This window comes from Sinocyclocheilus grahami, unplaced genomic scaffold (assembly GCF_001515645.1).
Source record: "Sinocyclocheilus grahami isolate Dianchi unplaced genomic scaffold, SAMN03320097.WGS_v1.1 scaffold21.1, whole genome shotgun sequence".
NCBI lineage: Eukaryota > Metazoa > Chordata > Actinopteri > Cypriniformes > Cyprinidae > Sinocyclocheilus > Sinocyclocheilus grahami.
The window spans coordinates 3,846,616-3,867,182 of record NW_015505200.1 but is presented as its reverse complement, the minus strand read 5'-3'; the positions used below and the strand labels follow the sequence as shown (position 1 = coordinate 3,867,182).

The window sequence follows — 20,567 nt, the reverse complement described above, 5'->3', positions numbered from 1 at the left end:
CTCATGTACACACACGAAAAAAAAAATAGGGTCAGCATAAGTTTATGCCCACTTAATTTAATGACTTGCTGAGGAAAAAATAAATAAAATAAAAATAATCTTACCAAGCCTAAATTTTTAAACCATATTATATACGGTTTAAATTTAGGAACTTAAATGAAAGATTAAAACGTTTAATTGTCTTTAAAATCTGAAAATGAATACATTCAAGAGACAGAAAATGTATATTTTCAATAAACTTTATTCCCCCCCCCCTCTCCCAATACATAAAAAGTGATCATACTGAACATTTCCCAGTGTTGACACAGTACAATTATGTTACATCAATAAATAAAAAACTATAAATAAAAAAATAAATAGAACACGTGCCACAATTAATTAATAATACTTGTTAGGATTTGTCTGAGGGTAATGGTTTTCACGATGTTGGTATTCTGAACACTTACAGCCATGGTCACAGTTTTGAGGACATTATGATTACTTATGATGGAGCACGTCAAGTAAACAAAGCTGGAGGCACACTGAATACATTGTCTTTTTTTCTCAAGTACAGACATTAAAGATATAATAACTTTTAACAGCAAAAAGCTTATATCAGCTGTGTATTTTGTAGTGTTTCTTCTCCCACTCCTGCCTAATTCACCTGGAAAACCAAATATGAAGACTCAATATAAAGCCCCTTTCATTCCCTTTGTGACTTAAGACTTGAGATTCAGGGCCATTATTGCACAGAGGAATCCATCAGAAAGGCACTTTAGTCTCTCCCACTCCTAACTGCTCCTCCATGAATTACAGTTCCACCTCAGCCATTTACCTCTGCCATCTTTAAAACTAATCTCATTAAAAGAATAACCATTTGGTGTCCATAGCTCTTGTTTGTGTACGATTTAGTGAAATAAAAGTTTAAAAAAAAAAAAAAAAAGGTGATAGAGCATAAAAAGCCACGCCCATCTTGCGCAGTGTTTGGCACACTGCAAGCAAAATCAAGACGCTTAAGAACCCTGTGAGTTTTATGCCATCTGCACTTCAGTCCAGCTAAAAAAAAAAATAAAAAAAATAAAAAGAACAGCCTCAAATTTTGGTTGTGCACACTGTGAGTCAAGCTGGTAGTGTGATACTGTTTGTGTAGGCTCAGTCGCAAAAACAACAAAAGAAAACCAAACAAAACAGTGCACCATAATTCAAAGAGGCCAGCCAATGACCAAGGACAGGAGATCTTCGTGGCAACGTGGAAGCGTCCCCTAATTTTGTTCTTTGTTAGTCCTTTTTTGCTTCTCAAACGGAAGCGGTAAGCAGCAAATCGCAATCGAAGTTCTTAGGCATTATGTATTGGTATAGTGCTGGAGGAGCTGTACCACGTAATGAAGCCGCTGCCGGAGCTCCAAAGAGCAGCCCCATTCGGAAAGCACGTTCAGAGAGTAGGAATTAGAGACACGCTCCTTACTGATGTAGGTCAGCAGGTACGAGGAGTCCGAGGTCTTACACAGGATGATTTTTGTGTGGTCTGTGTAAAAATTAACCTGCAAAAGAAAGCGGACAGAAGGGGCACGTTATGAATCGGCCAAGCAACTCAAATTGTCAATATTTCATGTGTTTTTGCACGATCAGAGACTTACCTGTAGGGTTCGGTTGTCAAAGAGCATGACTAAGGCGTGATCAGTTTTGATCCACTGCAGAAGCAATGGAGAAGAACTTGGAGGTGGCTGGTCCTCACAGTTGACGTCTCCACCCTAGAAAAAGGAAACCTTGTTTTATAAAATAAACTATAAAACTTGAAAATATTTAGAAATTAGAATTTAAATTTAATAGAGTATCTCATAACTCAAATGCTTAAAATGATACATTTGAGGGCTAATTTCTGGACTTACCTCCATCAGGTTCTGCTCCATGTAGTTAGCCATCAAATCCACTATGTGTTTTTGATTCTGGAGCTTTTCTGGTAGAGCATCAGCTGGAAAACTAAAGTGTTTGTTGTTTGTCAGACAGTAACGTACAGTCCTGCGGAAGAATAAAAAGTAGAACTTCACAAATAAGGTAAAGCTACTTAAAACAATTCTGTCGAAAGCAGAGACTTTGTAAAGGGTAGAGTACTCTATGTGGGTCAATCAGAGCTCAGCCCAAATGCCAAACTGGAGACTCGGAGAAGGGGAGCACAGAAAGTAAGCGGACGTACCTCCGCTGGTCACACAGGCTCAGATGAGTGCCTTCGTTGAAGAGTACGCCAACGTTTTGATTGGAGAGCTGGTAGCCGAAGCCATATTTGTTGGAGTAGTCGACCCACTTGGTTACCCAGATGAAAGGCTTGGTTTTAGAAAGGCAGGGTGGGTTTCTTGAAGCTAGAAGAGGAAAGGACAATATTTGAGTACACGATCAATGGCTTAAGAGTAAACCTTGAAAATGTCCATTGCTTAAGCACCTCAGTGTGACCAGAGTGTGGGAACAAACCTGTTGGCATGGAAGACAAGCAGCTGTTAAGAACCTTCATGGCAGATTCGGCTACAGCAGCAGGGGTAGGGATATAATCACTAGCTGAGGGGGAAGAAGAATAAAAAAAATAAAAAAGGGGAACAAAGTCAATTATTTATTTATGGACAGCAATTGAAAGCGATTTCATTACTTGAATAATAATAAAGAAATATATTAGTGGTGTCTTGGTTATATTTTATATTATATTATAGACAACAGTTGTTCTGCTTCACATTTTTGCAGAAAACCATGACCCTAAACTTTTGATTGGTAGTGTAAATGTAAAAAGGTAGACAAATCAATGAAAGGTAGAAATGACATGTCACCTTGCTGCTAAACTAAGCAAAAACACAGCAAAAAAAAGAAAAAAAAAAAAAGAAGAAGAATTAGGCCAGGACGTTTTTGGACAAACTTGTTCTTAATAGCGGCCTTTGAAAGCCTGGGGGTTGAGCCTAAAATAGGCCACACACATACACATGCAAAACTATTTGCTACTATATGTCTGAGCAAATTCGCTTCTACGGTCCCTTACCATCAGTGCTGCTGGCGACAGTGCCTTTGAAGGAACGAGACCCAGACTTCCTGGACTCTTCCTCGGCCGGGGTGTCCAGAGGGCCAGAGCTTGCCAGTTGAACCGTGGGAGAAGTGACCTGAGTATCAAGAGGAAGTCATATTGTTTTTTACAAGCATAAGTACTGCCTTGTACTCCGTTTCAAGCAATTATCATGCACAGTGGACAACTATTTTCCAATCTCATGTCCTCAAACTTAAAAGATCTATTTGATTAACTTAGCGACTGTGTGGGTTTGGTCAGTACGGAGTTAATCTGAGACATTCAGCACAATAGCTGGACGATTGCACTATCATTCATCTACAGCAGCTTTCAAAACACGTTCCCACAGAGCCCACTTTAGCTGTGCTGAAAAACAGCATGCATACTGATGTGGCTTTCTGCGACAGTCATGAGTCAGCCGGGGAGCAAAAGTTTACGGCGAAGTGATTAAATACACACCAATGCACATAAATGTAAGTTGAATTATTACCTCATTCACTCCCATTGTCTTGTAGCTCATTTGCCGACCGATGGAGTGTTTCACCATGCCGGAAACCAGTTTAGAAATGTCATCTTTCTCCTCACAAGGCGTCTTTTCAACAGCTGCAATGACATTTCATGTCAATAACAAAGAAACTAATGTCAGAAACTAAGGTTTGAATCCAAACCATTGGTGTTATTGTCAACAAACTATTAAAATTCGCTTTTGGTAACTGAAGTAGGCACATACCTTTCGACTTCTTGCCAAAGAGGCTTTTAGCCATCTTGGTGAAGAACTTCTTGGCGGGGCTGGGTGGATTAAGCTCAGGCATCATCACACAGCTGCTGGGAGGGAGTTTTTCTGGGGTGAAGCCCTGAGGGAGTTAAATAGTAGATGGATTTAAGAAAAAAATTATTAGAGGACTACAGAATTAAAATAAGGAACTGCCTAAGAGCAAAGTAAACACTTAAAATCTGTTCTTTATAATCAAGTTAAAAGGAAAAGGTTTAAATGTATTTGGACACAGATGAAGGAATACTCAGGGCTATTAGTATGCTAACCTTTGTGAAATATTCGTGGGCCAGTATCTGATCCAGTGTAAGGCGGTCAGAGGGGTCTTTCTGAAGGACTGCGGAGATCAGCTTCTGTGCGGATGGAGTGAGGGACTGAGGAAGGCTGTATCTCACTTCCTTAATACACTTGTAGGTCTCTTTCAAGTCCAAGGTTTCAAAAGGTGGATTCCCACATAGGAGTGTGTACCTAAACAGACAAGAAAGGAACTCGTCATCAGGGCTGCCACAACTGATGCATCATAAATCAAGAATAATGTAGAGTAGTGCAGAGTAGACTTGATAAGACTTACATCACACAACCCAGCGACCAGACATCTGACTCTGTCCCATGGCCTCGTCTGTTTAAGACCTCTGGTGCCAGGTAGTTTGGAGTCCCGCAGATGGTCCTGTAAAAGAGTAATTTACATCAGCACACCGATAAAGTGTATTTCTATTAAAGTTAATGAGGAAGAAGGCACGTAAACTCACTTCTTCCTCTGCTCGACTGTCTCCAGCTTTGCTGCCAGCCCAAAATCTCCTAATCTCAAGTCCATGTTTTCATTCACAAAAAAATTGCCTGTAAAAACAAATTGGAGCATTATCAAACCAATTGCATTTGATGGATGTCATGCTATGATTTAAACAGCAGGCTAAATATTTAAAAAACAATACCTAGTTTGAGGTCTCTGTGGAGGATGCCTTTGTTGTGGAGGTATTTGAGCGCAGATATGATCTGTTTGAGGTAGTAACGTACTTCTGGATCTGTCAGCGTATGTCTTGCTTTCCAAATGTGTGCCAGAGACTGTAAATATGAAGCACAGGATTACAGTAAATGCACTGTATTCACCAAATCAGACTATGAGAGGTCTGTTTTTAGCAAAGCAACTCACCTTTCTGCTGCAGAGTTCAAGGAAAATGTGAATGTTGTCTTGGTCTTCAAAATGATGGGAAAACTTCACCACATGCTTGTGTTGGAGGCTTTTGTGGAGCTCGATTTCATTGATGATCTGTGGGACAAAAACAATGAATAAACATTAGAGAGGCAGCTAGAAATATAATGATTCCCGTGTTTTTGGCTATTGTCCATTTACCTTCTCTCTCTGGTGTGGCTTTGAGACTCTGCTCTGAGGAATAACTTTGACAGCATACATCTTGTTGTTGGCAAGATCCGTCATCTCATAACATCGTGCAAAACCACCCTAAAACAAAAACCATTATATATTAAGTCACTCAGAATGTTTCAACAGGAATAAATGCTGGCGTTTCAACTCAAGGTTATGATTAGCTAAAGCGTTTTGGCTGCAGGTGCCTGTACAACAGTCTCACAACTCATTGTGTCTGAAAAACTAGCTAATTGCTTACAAAGACAACATATCTGGAGATTACCAGCGAGGTGCCCATTTGATTCGTACGTTTTCAGCATCACTAATGTCAAGAATGCGGTCTAGGCAGTCAGCTTAAATGGAGTTCAGAGACCGTATTGACATTGACATGTATAGACATCCTGACTAGTCTTTGTAATCTGGAATTGATTTAAGAGCATTTCTATCCTTTGCACATAATAATAATAATAATAAAAAAAACAGTGTCAAACAAAATTATGGCTATTATATCTATCCATCTAATTTGGAAAGCCATTTACATCTGATGCATCATAAATCTGCACAAAACATAACCTATTGATTTATCCTCTAAAATAAAAATGGCAAATTCTACATGTTTATTAGCAGATTCGTTTAGCAAATTCTATGTTTGATGTGTTTTTTTTTTTAACAAACATCGAAATTCTCTCGCTCTTTTAAAATAAATCTCTTCTTTGTCGCCAACTTCAAATATTTTGGGCATTTTTGCGCCAATCCTCAGTTTAGTTTAGACTTTGGTCCCAACACATGTACAAAGGAATGACGTATTCTTTTCCCAATCGACCAACCCCTCCTTACAGCATCTCTCAATGATGCGGCACGTTAAAACCTGCGATTAACGAGACTACTAATAATCAATCGATTCATTAAAAGAGGAGCCTTGCTTTCCAAACAAGTGAACAAAACCGGGAGAGCGGTCATTGGTGCGACTGCTCATGAGCAATGCAGCATCATTTTCATTGATGCACTGACTCATTCATCCAGTCTTTTCCTGACATCGAATCAAATCTGGAATCGTATTAAAACATCATCCGATAGTAAATTGCAAACACGGTCTTTGCAGAACATCATACATACTGGATCATATTTGAAAGCAACATAGGATGCAGTGTTGGAAAACCAGCTGACCGGTTCTAGAAACACAGACAGAGCGGACTGCGGTCCAGTGGTTCTGGTGCACCATCTCCCAAAACCAGCCGAGCCCGCACTAGCACGCGTGAGACAAGCGCGAGACCGATTGAGCGCATCGGGAAACGCGATAAAAGAGACCGTGACAAACCGCATAAGTAATTAAAATGACCAGCTCCGATGTATTTCAAACATTGAAAAACAGATTGGTACCTTTCCCAAAAGCTTTCCTTTACAGTACGATCTTCCCGTCTTTGCGTCAACCACCACCTGCGCGAGCTCCGTCTTAACGTGCTCGGATTTACTCCGGCTCGGCTTGGCGGGCGGTTGAGGCGCTTGAGACGGTTTGAACAAATCCGGATTCATCATTTTACAGGAAAGACGCTGCGCTGAGGTAAAACAAGCGGGATCCATTCATTAATATAGATCCTTCGCCCTAGAAAAGAAACTCCTCATGTGAAGTCCCAGAGCCTGGCGGAGTTGTCTAGTCCTGTGAGTCAAACACGCCCGACGCCGCCGGGGTCCTGCAGTATATAAGCTCTCCGTGACGTCATGGGCATGGGCGGGGCGATAGACGGGGACGTCTGGAAAGAAACAACGTCATTGGCTGCTGGAGATTCAATCAAAGATCAGAGAAAAGGTGAATGAAAACCTAAGAACATCATCCAATCATGGTTGACGGGATTATGGCCCTCCAGATGACTTGCACTGGCTGCTTAATGACAGTTTATTTTTTCTTCTGTTTAGGGTTTGTGCACTAGACGACATGTCACATGCCATTAAAGGGTTTTAATGTGAACATTTGTTTAGTATGATCAAATCTGCTTTACATTATTTCATAATAAACATGATTTATTATGAAATAATGTAAATTAATGAGATTGATTCATTGTGAAAACATAATATACAGATGCCCACCATAAATTACACTTTATCATATTGTACATAATACATTTTATCATACTGTATCATTCAGAGTTGAATCAGACATAATGTGGATAAAGCCCAATTACGTAATTGTGGAATATACATCTGTATAGAACTGAACAGAGAAACTTGTGGTTTCATGAGCCCCCTTGTGGCTCTACAAATAAAGTACGAGGACTTTTTTTTTTTGCACATAATGTTCTTTAGATTAGAAATTATTCTGTGACCGAAATTGTAATCGACAAACACTAATTCACTGTTTCGTTCCATTCATACACTTTAATAATATTGCATCACAGCAATTTGATGAACATGGGTCTTTTTAGGCACTTAAATAAATAAATATAACCCCCCTCCCATTTTCTTTTATTTAACACTCTTAAGGTATATGGTTCTAAGTGCTAGAATAATATTACAATAAACTTAGAAACATATGTTTCCATGATTTTACCACAGTAAATATAAAAAGCTCCTTGTGGTTTGATAAATAAACTACGGGGACAATTTTTTAAATAAATAAAATATATAAATGAGAATTGATAAATTGGATACATTTTCTATTTATTTTTTAAAGGTATATAGTACTAATTGCAAGAACAATATTGACTTCAGTAAGCCATTTGTGTTCATAATTTTACCACAGTAAATATAATTAAAAAAACTTATGTATATCCTGTTTTCATACACCTCCTTGTGGATTGATAGGTAAACTACAGGGACTATATATTGTACACAAAAAAACACATTTATACAATTATATTATCTAAAAAAGGGTTTTGAGACTGTATTAAAATAGTTTTCTTTATTTTTTTAGTTTAATTTATTTCGTTTAGATACTCCGTTTTCTCTCATGATGATGATAATAATCTTGCATGACAGCAATATTTAATTTTATGACCACCAGAAGCAATAAATGATATTTTCTTCTTTTATTTTCATTTTCCACAGTTAAGGTACATGGTCTTAAGTGCAAGAATAACATTGACTGAAAATTCACAGAACATTTGTTTACCTGAATACATATGGAGCAACTTATAATTATCAATGTAGTCAAAATTAGTGGGAAGGGAAACGCTTCATGAAACAAAACTTTCAATAACAGCTGCATTTAACAGGAAAAAAAGTACAAAAATACATGAACTAATTTGAATAAATTGGAATGGCATGTATGCAGCAGTTGAATTTGGGTGCTTCACTGTAAAAGCAGACCAGTAAGCTGGCTTAGAAGCCAAAGTCATCTGCTTTGGCCTTCTTCTCCTGAGACTCAACCCAGGCCTTTTTGATAGTGCGTTTCATCTCGTCATCTCCATCTGTGTAGATCTTCTTCAGGACGCTCATCAGCCCCTCGCTTGGATCAGCATTCTCATCCAAGTTGGGTTCACATGCCATTAAAGGGTTTTAATGTGAACATTTGTTTAGTATGATCAAATCTGCTTTACATTATTTCATAATAAACATGATTTATTATGAAATAATGTAAATTAATGAGATTGATTCATTGTGAAAACATAATATACAGATGCCCACCATAAATTACACTTTATCATATTGTACATAATACATTTTATCATACTGTATCATTCAGAGTTGAATCAGACATAATGTGGATAAAGCCCAATTACGTAATTGTGGAATATACATCTGTATAGAACTGAACAGAGAAACTTGTGGTTTCATGAGCCCCCTTGTGGCTCTACAAATAAAGTACGAGGACTTTTTTTTTTTGCACATAATGTTCTTTAGATTAGAAAATTATTCTGTGACCGAAATTGTAATCGACAAACACTAATTCACTGTTTCGTTCCATTCATACACTTTAATAATATTGCATCACAGCAATTTGATGAACATGGGTCTTTTTAGGCACTTAAATAAATAAATATTACCCCCCTCCCATTTTCTTTTATTTAACACTCTTAAGGTATATGGTTCTAAGTGCTAGAATAATATTACAATAAACTTAGAAACATATGTTTCCATGATTTTACCACAGTAAATATAAAAAGCTCCTTGTGGTTTGATAAATAAACTACGGGGACAATTTTTTAAATAAATAAAATATATAAATGAGAATTGATAAATTGGATACATTTTCTATTTATTTTTTAAAGGTATATAGTACTAATTGCAAGAACAATATTGACTTCAGTAAGCCATTTGTGTTCATAATTTTACCACAGTAAATATAATTAAAAAAACTTATGTATATCCTGTTTTCATACACCTCCTTGTGGATTGATAGGTAAACTACAGGGACTATATATTGTACACAAAAAAACACATTTATACAATTATATTATCTAAAAAAGGGTTTTGAGACTGTATTAAAATAGTTTTCTTTATTTTTTTTTGTTTAATTTATTTCGTTTAGATACTCCGTTTTCTCTCATGATGATGATAATAATCTTGCATGACAGCAATATTTAATTTTATGACCACCAGAAGCAATAAATGATATTTTCTTCTTTTATTTTCATTTTCCACAGTTAAGGTACATGGTCTTAAGTGCAAGAATAACATTGACTGAAAATTCACAGAACATTTGTTTACCTGAATACATATGGAGCAACTTATAATTATCAATGTAGTCAAAATTAGTGGGAAGGGAAACGCTTCATGAAACAAAACTTTCAATAACAGCTGCATTTAACAGGAAAAAAAGTACAAAAATACATGAACTAATTTGAATAAATTGGAATGGCATGTATGCAGCAGTTGAATTTGGGTGCTTCACTGTAAAAGCAGACCAGTAAGCTGGCTTAGAAGCCAAAGTCATCTGCTTTGGCCTTCTTCTCCTGAGACTCAACCCAGGCCTTTTTGATAGTGCGTTTCATCTCGTCATCTCCATCTGTGTAGATCTTCTTCAGGACGCTCATCAGCCCCTCGCTTGGATCAGCATTCGCATCCAAGTTGGGTTTGCTGAAACAGACAGGTTACAATTCAATTAGCTTTTTTTGACTTATAAACATAATTTGCAGAACCAAATTTAATATGATGCTTATGATGTTACCCTGATAATAGTGCATTATGCAGTCAAATATATTTTTAAATGTATACTTTTATCATCTTCATTTTTTTATGCATAAATCTGCACCATTCAATTTAAATTTTGCGTTAATATACGGATTTTAAAAAGTGCAACCAATAGAAAATGAAAGTGTGTGCATTTTACTCACTCTTTCTCCTTAGATTGTTTTTCTACTTGTGTCAAGCAGTCCCACTTTTTAGTTGACTTCTTCTTGCACATAATAAGGACCATGTCTGTTTTTATCTGTAAACAAATGAAGTGCGGCCTCTTTATCTATGCAATTTTACAAATCAATTTGACAACAAAATATACAATAACATAAAGAAAGTGACATACCTTTTTACTACTCTCTGCTACAATAATGGGATATAAAAGGTTGTTGACTGTCATTTGATGGCTCTTCCCATCCAGATCTTTGACTAGCACATTGAAACCTCTGTGAAAACAGAAAAGCAGGACGTTCAGAACACCAGCAATTTAAATTTTGCGTTAATATACGGATTTTAAAAAGTGCAACCAATAGAAAATGAAAGTGTGTGCATTTTACTCACTCTTTCTCCTTAGATTGTTTTTCTACTTGTGTCAAGCAGTCCCACTTTTTAGTTGACTTCTTCTTGCACATAATAAGCACCATGTCTGTTTTTATCTGTAAACAAATGAAGTGCGGCCTCTTTATCTATGCAATTTTACAAATCAATTTGACAACAAAATATACAATAACATAAAGAAAGTGACATACCTTTTTACTACTCTCTGCTACAATAATGGGATATAAAAGGTTGTTGACTGTCATTTGATGGCTCTTCCCATCCAGATCTTTGACTAGAACATTGAAACCTCTGTGAAAACAGAAAAGCAGGACGTTCAGAACACCATTATGCTACCCATATATTTGAGTTGAAAGGACCTTCATATGCATAAGCAAATGTATGATATACACACACACACGTCTGGTCAGCTATCCTTGTGGGGACTCTCCATAGGCGTAATGGTTTTTCTACTGTACAGACCGTATATTCTATTGCCCTACACCAACCCTACCCCTAAACCTACCCCTCACAGGAAACTTTCTGCATTTTTAGATTTTCAAAAAACTTCATTCTGTATGATTTATAAGCTTTTGTACCCGTGGGGACCACAATTTAGGTCCCCACCGTGACACGAGTCCCCATGAGTCTGTGTGTAGTCAGGTTTAAGTTCCCACCAGGATATATAAACCAGTACACACAACTAAATATTGAAAGCATAAAAAAAAATAAGCAATATTCCACCATTTTACCTTAATAAAAATGATCAACTAAAATTAAGCAATATTCAGTGTGAGACCACACCTCTCTGTGAAGTTGGCCTCAACATTTTCAGCTGGAATAGTATGCACTCCTTTAAGTGTGATGTAGATTTTGACGAATTTGTCAGACTGGTCCCATCCTAAGAGAGAGAGAGAGACAAAGAAACAATAACAGGTGTATTAGACCATGCATATGATTGTGGAATAGCCTATGCCTATTATTATGAGTTATGAACGCACCATAATTATTAATTTTAACTGTGTATCCTTTGAGTGTTGTGTCCGTTTTGTCTCCAGAGTCTTTCTTGGCTTGCTGCAGTTTCTGCTGTCGTTTCTGTGCCAGCTCTTTCTCTATCTTCTTCTGCTCTTGCGTTAACACATCCCGCAGGCGCTGGCGTTCACATTTCTCCAGCAGACTCGTGATCTCTTTAAAATCACTCTCAAGACCGGCGATCTAATGACACAAAGTCAAATCTGAGATCAAGTAAAGAAGCTTGTTTACATTACAGCAGAGGTGAGATCAGCAAGCAGCTATCCTCTCACAGCCAAGTAATGCTCAATTCACCCAATGTGTATATTGCCCTATAAAACATTTTAGTAAAACATGAGTTTCATTCACATTCATAAGCTTCTTTTCACCAGTGTACGGAGCTTTATAGTAGCCTACAATGAAAACGAACTACCATTAATAACACACACACGCACAAACAGTCCATTATACCAGTTCATTGATGTCCATCGCTGTCATGAAGAAACCTTAGAAAACTACCTTCTGCAGTTTCTAATTGAAGTGATGAAAATAAACTTTGCTTTCAGTCGGCCGCTGCGTGTCCGCTGATATGCATTAAACGTTTCTAGAAGGATTTTTGCTTCCGCGTTAAGTAATGTCAAAATAAAAGTCCTCATTTTAGTGACCTTTCATAAATGACCACGCTTCTAAATAATTTTTACAAAAACCAAATTTTCATAATCATAATTATAAAAAAAATTACGTTGTTGCAAACCTATTACATTACATATTGGGTAAAATGATTCTTAACGTAATTAATACAAAAAGATGCACTAAATAAAAAAAATGTAAAGGTAAATGTACTCATAACTTTCAAGATGTATTACCACATGCCATTAAAGGGTTTTAATGTGAACATTTGTTTAGTATGATCAAATCTGCTTTACATTATTTCATAATAAACATGATTTATTATGAAATAATGTAAATTAATGAGATTGATTCATTGTGAAAACATAATATACAGATGCCCACCATAAATTACACTTTATCATATTGTACATAATACATTTTATCATACTGTATCATTCAGAGTTGAATCAGACATAATGTGGATAAAGCCCAATTACGTAATTGTGGAATATACATCTGTATAGAACTGAACAGAGAAACTTGTGGTTTCATGAGCCCCCTTGTGGCTCTACAAATAAAGTACGAGGACTTTTTTTTTTTGCACATAATGTTCTTTAGATTAGAAATTATTCTGTGACCGAAATTGTAATCGACAAACACTAATTCACTGTTTCGTTCCATTCATACACTTTAATAATATTGCATCACAGCAATTTGATGAACATGGGTCTTTTTAGGCACTTAAATAAATAAATATAACCCCCCTCCCATTTTCTTTTATTTAACACTCTTAAGGTATATGGTTCTAAGTGCTAGAATAATATTACAATAAACTTAGAAACATATGTTTCCATGATTTTACCACAGTAAATATAAAAAGCTCCTTGTGGTTTGATAAATAAACTACGGGGACAATTTTTTAAATAAATAAAATATATAAATGAGAATTGATAAATTGGATACATTTTCTATTTATTTTTTAAAGGTATATAGTACTAATTGCAAGAACAATATTGACTTCAGTAAGCCATTTGTGTTCATAATTTTACCACAGTAAATATAATTAAAAAAACTTATGTATATCCTGTTTTCATACACCTCCTTGTGGATTGATAGGTAAACTACAGGGACTATATATTGTACACAAAAAAACACATTTATACAATTATATTATCTAAAAAAGGGTTTTGAGACTGTATTAAAATAGTTTTCTTTATTTTTTTAGTTTAATTTATTTCGTTTAGATACTCCGTTTTCTCTCATGATGATGATAATAATCTTGCATGACAGCAATATTTAATTTTATGACCACCAGAAGCAATAAATGATATTTTCTTCTTTTATTTTCATTTTCCACAGTTAAGGTACATGGTCTTAAGTGCAAGAATAACATTGACTGAAAATTCACAGAACATTTGTTTACCTGAATACATATGGAGCAACTTATAATTATCAATGTAGTCAAAATTAGTGGGAAGGGAAACGCTTCATGAAACAAAACTTTCAATAACAGCTGCATTTAACAGGAAAAAAAGTACAAAAATACATGAACTAATTTGAATAAATTGGAATGGCATGTATGCAGCAGTTGAATTTGGGTGCTTCACTGTAAAAGCAGACCAGTAAGCTGGCTTAGAAGCCAAAGTCATCTGCTTTGGCCTTCTTCTCCTGAGACTCAACCCAGGCCTTTTTGATAGTGCGTTTCATCTCGTCATCTCCATCCGTGTAGATCTTCTTCAGGACGCTCATCAGCCCCTCGCTTGGATCAGCATTCGCATCCAAGTTGGGTTTGCTGAAACAGACAGGTTACAATTCAATTAGCTTTTTTTGACTTATAAACATAATTTGCAGAACCAAATTTAATATGATGCTTATGATGTTACCCTGATAATAGTGCATTATGCAGTCAAATATATTTTTAAATGTATACTTTTATCATCTTCATTTTTTTATGCATAAATCTGCACCATTCAATTTAAATTTTGCATTAATATACGGATTTTAAAAAGTGCAACCAATAGAAAATGAAAGTGTGTGCATTTTACTCACTCTTTCTCCTTAGATTGTTTTTCTACTTGTGTCAAGCAGTCCCACTTTTTAGTTGACTTCTTCTTGCACATAATAAGCACCATGTCTGTTTTTATCTGTAAACAAATGAAGTGCGGCCTCTTTATCTATGCAATTTTACAAATCAATTTGACAACAAAATATACAATAACATAAAGAAAGTGACATACCTTTTTACTACTCTCTGCTACAATAATGGGATATAAAAGGTTGTTGACTGTCATTTGATGGCTCTTCCCATCCAGATCTTTGACTAGAACATTGAAACCTCTGTGAAAACAGAAAAGCAGGACGTTCAGAACACCAGTATGCTACCCATATATTTGAGTTGAAAGGACCTTCATATGCATAAGCAAATGTATGATATACACACACACACGTCTGGTCAGCTATCCTTGTGGGGACTCTCCATAGGCGTAATGGTTTTTCTACTGTACAGACCGTATATTCTATTGCCCTACACTTATGCTACCCATATATTTGAGTTGAAAGGACCTTCATATGCATAAGCAAATGTATGATATACACACACACACGTCTGGTCAGCTATCCTTGTGGGGACTCTCCATAGGCGTAATGGTTTTTCTACTGTACAGACCGTATATTCTATTGCCCTACACCAACCCTACCCCTAAACCTACCCCTCACAGGAAACTTTCTGCATTTTTAGATTTTCAAAAAACTTCATTCTGTATGATTTATAAGCTTTTGTACCCTTGGCGACCACAATTTAGGTCCCCACCGTGACACGAGTCCCCATGAGTCTGTGTGTAGTCAGGTTTAAGTTCCCACCAGGATATATAAACCAGTACACACAACTAAATATTGAAAGCATAAAAAAAAATAAGCAATATTCCACCATTTTACCTTAATAAAAATGATCAACTAAAATTAAGCAATATTCAGTGTGAGACCACACCTCTCTGTGAAGTTGGCCTCAACATTTTCAGCTGGAATAGTATGCACTCCTTTAAGTGTGATGTAGATTTTGACGAATTTGTCAGACTGGTCCCATCCTAAGAGAGAGAGAGAGACAAAGAAACAATAACAGGTGTATTAGACCATGCATATGATTGTGGAATAGCCTATGCCTATTATTATGAGTTATGAACGCACCATAATTATTAATTTTAACTGTGTATCCTTTGAGTGTTGTGTCCGTTTTGTCTCCAGAGTCTTTCTTGGCTTGCTGCAGTTTCTGCTGTCGTTTCTGTGCCAGCTCTTTCTCTATCTTCTTCTGCTCTTGCGTTAACACATCCCGCAGGCGCTGGCGTTCACATTTCTCCAGCAGACTCGTGATCTCTTTAAAATCACTCTCAAGACCGGCGATCTAATGACACAAAGTCAAATCTGAGATCAAGTAAAGAAGCTTGTTTACATTACAGCAGAGGTGAGATCAGCAAGCAGCTATCCTCTCACAGCCAAGTAATGCTCAATTCACCCAATGTGTATATTGCCCTATAAAACATTTTAGTAAAACATGAGTTTCATTCACATTCATAAGCTTCTTTTCACCAGTGTACGGAGCTTTATAGTAGCCTACAATGAAAACGAACTACCATTAATAACACACACACGCACAAACAGTCCATTATACCAGTTCATTGATGTCCATCGCTGTCATGAAGAAACCTTAGAAAACTACCTTCTGCAGTTTCTAATTGAAGTGATGAAAATAAACTTTGCTTTCAGTCGGCCGCTGCGTGTCCGCTGATATGCATTAAACGTTTCTAGAAGGATTCTTGCTTCCGCGTTAAGTAATGTCAAAATAAAAGTCCTCATTTTAGTGACCTTTCATAAATGACCACGCTTCTAAATAATTTTTACAAAAACCAAATTTTCATAATCATAATTATAAAAAAAATTACGTTGTTGCAAACCTATTACATTACATATTGGGTAAAATGATTCTTAACGTAATTAATACAAAAAGATGCACTAAATAAAAAAAATGTAAAGGTAAATGTACTCATAACTTTCAAGATGTATTACAGCAACCAGAAAATATTCTAATATACTAAAAACATTTACTTGTTAACAAGTAAAAAGTACTAGTTTACACTTGCTTAATGTAAGGAGTGCTCATTTGCCAATGCACAAATAAGGTTAGATACCAGTAACCTAAAAAATAAAAATCACAAAACACGAAAGTAGCACATTACACCTTTTTATTGTATCTACAATAAAATAACTTATACAATTTGCCATCAGTTGAAGACCAAAAAAAATTAAAAACTGAATGTGAAATCATTTTAATAGAAAAAAACAACATTTGAGCAGGTGCTTGTTGGTTTTGCAGCTCTGCGTCTTTGCATTTTATGCAAGAATATCTTTTATTACAAAGGTTTTTGAATAGAACACTTATACAATCCCATGGCTGATCACCACATTGATCTCTGTATTCCAGACATCTGGTTGTGGTCCGCTAAATGCCGAAAAACAATGCGACTAAGACGCCACCTGCGCTTCACTCCACGTGGACGGGATGTCATCACACACCTGTTGCGAATGCGCACGGGACAACTGTCTCGAGGCAGTGTGGCTATCTCTTTATCAGCTATCTCCTGTGGAAACAAACACGAGAGACATGGCCTGTATTATTACTAGTTTCAGAGCAATATTTTGACATTTAATTCATTCATTACAAGTCGAAATTAAGGTTAATGACTGTTTAAAATCCTAAAAAAAGAAGAAAAAAAAGAAAAAGCCAAACATGCACATGGAAAACAACCTAAATATATAAACTTCCGTTGAATGAAAACTGCAAGACTTTGAACATACCTGTAGCTCTTTTGGCAAAACAGTATTCTTCCTAATGGCATTGATGCGCAGTCTTGTATCTGCATATTCAAATGCCATTTGTCTCCTTTTCACATCCCGTACCATTCTCCAGTCAACATAGTAGCTCCTGACCTGCTCCACCACTCCAAGTGAACTTCTGCAGGCCTGAAGAACACCAGGCGAGATTTCACATTTGGATATGTGTGTTTTTGAAATACACCAAGTCAAAAACCCAAACAAATGACAAAAAATACAAATGACAAATTTTAGTCTATTTGGGAGACGTAAACTATAAATGTCACCAATCTAAATACCGTTCAAACACAAATACAATGCATTCAAAGTTCTAACAGACTTTGAATTTGCAAATCTGAACGAATTTACCTGTCTACAAAACGGCAAGGACGACTGCAGAAACCCCATCCCGGTGGCGACGAGCTTCATCGCCGCCATATTGATCCAGCACCAACCTCGATGGTGGCTTTGAAGGGTAAGAATTGAGTTTACTACATCGTTACTGCCATCTACTGGTCATATTAAATGTTCATTCAAGCATTTGGGTTTGTCTTCACTTCTAATCAAAACAGTAGTAGACAATTTTATACTTTGTTATACGACAATATTGCCGACAACTGGCTGCCTTTGGATGATTGTCACGGCGAATATAGACTGCGATTCACTTTTGAAAAGTCCACAGAGGATTGTAGCTCTGAGCATGTATTATCACCAGCCATGAAATAAGTTGTGTACAAAACAGATTCGTAAGGCACAATAATCCGTAAACAAATCAGAAAATATGAAGAGAAGTAGTCCACAGAAAATAGTTTGTGTGTAATTGCAGTACATTACCAGATAGTGGACTGGTCATATTAAATGTTCATTCAAGCATTTGGGTTTGTCTTCACTCCTAATCAAAACAGTAGTAGACAATTTTATACTTTGTTATACGACAATATTGCCGACAACTGGCTGCCTTTGGATGATTGTCACGGCGAATATAGACTGCGATTCACTTTTGAAAAGTCCACAGAGGATTGTAGCTCTGAGCATGTATTAACACCAGCCATGAAATAAGTTGTGTACAAAACAGATTCGTAAGGCACAATAATCCGTAAACAAATCAGAAAATATGAAGAGAAGTAGTCCACAGAAAATAGTTTGTGTGTAATTGCAGTACATTACCAGATAGTGGCAGAATGTCACTACTAAGTAGGCTACTAATTCAACAACACCAGAATCCCTGGATATATTACATAAAAACGTAGTTATTATATGTCAAAGGATTAAACTAACAAACGTGCTTTAAATGTCGTACACTTTGACAAAATCTGTATGATCTTTTGGGGTTTCACCTAAAAGTATTTTATTTTATTGTGTTTGTTTTGTTTTTATAATAAATAAAAACTAAACAAGTAGATTGAATAGAAAAAGAATAGGGAATGCTAGTGTTAGAGGGTCATTTTTAAATGTCAGTTGAACAGAAAAAGAATAGATAATGCTGGTGTTAGAAGGTCATTATTTATAATAAATAGAAAGAAAATAAGTAGAAGGAAAGAACAGAGGATGCTAGTGTTAAAGGCTCCTTTTTTTCTTTTTAAATATAGAGACAGAGCACATTTAGGTCACACCCACACCAGAGGGGAAAACAATCCAACCCTCTCCATTGACTTTGTATAGTGGGAAGCTGCCTCTTTGTCATTTCTGCCTTATAACAAAAACAGAACAATGTCTAAAAGCTGCTATGTGACAAGGTGTACAGCAAACAAACTAAAAAAAAACAGAACTACGTTTTTTAATAAGCTGTCGACCCAAAAATGAGCGTTTAAGGACACAAATAGTTGTAGATGTTGGGGTATTTCACATTGGGCCATTCAGTTAGATCATTTCTCAAACAAATGGAAGGTAAGGAAAAGGGGCAATGACAAAGATCAATAAAATTTAGTTTCTCAATATATCTCCTCCTCTCAGGTTCACATAGGATGGTGAAACAATCCTTTGACGGTTAAAAATAATTAACGTTTCCTGTTGCCGATTTTTTCACTCCAGTGGGCGCAGTTCTCAGAGTAATAGCCTATGACACATTGCGCTCTACTTTTGTGTCCTTAAACGTTCGGGGTTTTTTTATTGACAGTTTATAAAAACGTAGTTCTGTTTGTTTGTTTTTTAGCTTGTTTACTGCACACCTCGTCACATAGCCGTTTTTAGACATTGTTAAAGTTTGAAGGAATTTTTCCGTATTTATTTTTTACAGGTGTTTTACCAGTATTTAGAATTTTACACTTCATTGCATTGTTTTAACAGAAATGTCCGTACAATTAATGGATAATGTTGTGTGTAATGAGCTGCCAGTATTTTTTCTGTTATTTTACGGATTTATATTTTACAGTGAATGCATTTTGTGCCAAAGCAATGATGATCCACAGTTTAGCTCACAGTGTCTGCTGTTGTGCTCACTGAGTTTTGAAAGTATTGAGAAATTCATCCTAGCAATTGTAAAAATCTGTAAACAGCACGTAACTCTAGTAAAAAAGTAATATATTTAAGATATATTCATTTCATACTAAGTGTAGTTCAAATCTGTTAACATATATACTGACATATCGATCGAGACTTACTGATGTAAAAATTATAATGAAACTTTATTTGGAGTACCACTTGTGCACAATACACATATCTTAATATTGAGCCATTGTTTTTATGTCACTATACTGATGAGGATTGTATGAATAATAAAGGTCTTCAAATGCAAGATATTTAAAGTTTTCCTATAGTTCCACTTTAGCACAATCAAATATAATTTTTTTTTAATTTAGTCATTTATCAGACGCTTTTACCCAAAGCGACTTACAAATGAGGACAACAGAAGCAATCAATTGTAGTATTAAAACAATTAAAAACAGATCCAAAACTAAAAGCTAAAACTTTATAAATACTACCTATACACATTTTAAAAATAAAGAGATTAAATAAAAATGACAAATGCATACAACAAAATTTCAAAACTTAACATTTAAATGAAAAACTAAAAATAAAGCTAAAAACAATTCAAAATATTAAAGAACAAAAGGTATGAGTATAATAATGATTCTAACATAACACTAAGCCAAACAACAACAAAAAAACAACTACATGTGTGTATGTACAACCACACACACATATACATATACATATATACATATATACACACATTTATAAATTCAATATCTTCATTTCTTCATTTCCATTTAGTTTGTTGAAGTATTACAATAACTCAAATTAAATAAAACTAAAAACTTAATAAAATAGACATAATA

General features: G+C 35.8%; 4 protein-coding genes across 4 annotated transcripts; all 4 read right to left on the bottom strand.

Moving 5' to 3' along the window:
* Positions 1-223: 223 nt before the first annotated feature.
* On the bottom strand, positions 224-6,833 carry LOC107557223 (serine/threonine-protein kinase PLK3-like). Its single transcript, XM_016240565.1, has 15 exons — positions 6,535-6,833; positions 5,143-5,250; positions 4,942-5,058; positions 4,724-4,853; positions 4,541-4,628; positions 4,363-4,458; positions 4,061-4,259; positions 3,750-3,873; positions 3,510-3,622; positions 2,999-3,116; positions 2,446-2,529; positions 2,174-2,336; positions 1,869-1,998; positions 1,617-1,730; positions 224-1,520 (listed from the first exon to the last, which is right to left on the bottom strand). Exons 1-15 carry the CDS (start codon positions 6,733-6,735, stop codon positions 1,323-1,325), a joined length of 1,983 nt encoding a protein of 660 aa, XP_016096051.1. The 5' UTR covers positions 6,736-6,833; the 3' UTR covers positions 224-1,322.
* Positions 6,834-9,971: 3,138 nt separating this feature from the next.
* On the bottom strand, positions 9,972-12,421 carry LOC107559073 (calcyclin-binding protein-like). The gene is made up of 6 exons (XM_016242808.1): positions 12,286-12,421; positions 11,805-12,018; positions 11,608-11,704; positions 11,016-11,115; positions 10,828-10,922; positions 9,972-10,167 (listed from the first exon to the last, which is right to left on the bottom strand). The coding sequence occupies exons 1-6, from the start codon at positions 12,310-12,312 to the stop codon at positions 10,008-10,010; spliced, it is 693 nt and encodes a 230-aa protein (XP_016098294.1). The 5' UTR covers positions 12,313-12,421; the 3' UTR covers positions 9,972-10,007.
* Positions 12,422-14,022: 1,601 nt separating this feature from the next.
* On the bottom strand, positions 14,023-16,235 carry LOC107559063 (calcyclin-binding protein-like). The gene is made up of 6 exons (XM_016242799.1): positions 16,091-16,235; positions 15,610-15,823; positions 15,413-15,509; positions 14,664-14,763; positions 14,476-14,570; positions 14,023-14,218 (listed from the first exon to the last, which is right to left on the bottom strand). Exons 1-6 carry the CDS (start codon positions 16,115-16,117, stop codon positions 14,059-14,061), a joined length of 693 nt encoding a protein of 230 aa, XP_016098285.1. The 5' UTR covers positions 16,118-16,235; the 3' UTR covers positions 14,023-14,058.
* Positions 16,236-16,647: 412 nt separating this feature from the next.
* LOC107559053 (28S ribosomal protein S14, mitochondrial-like) lies at positions 16,648-17,760 on the bottom strand. Its single transcript, XM_016242791.1, has 3 exons — positions 17,659-17,760; positions 17,275-17,439; positions 16,648-17,057 (listed from the first exon to the last, which is right to left on the bottom strand). Exons 1-3 carry the CDS (start codon positions 17,725-17,727, stop codon positions 16,875-16,877), a joined length of 417 nt encoding a protein of 138 aa, XP_016098277.1. The 5' UTR covers positions 17,728-17,760; the 3' UTR covers positions 16,648-16,874.
* Positions 17,761-20,567: the final 2,807 nt, after the last annotated feature.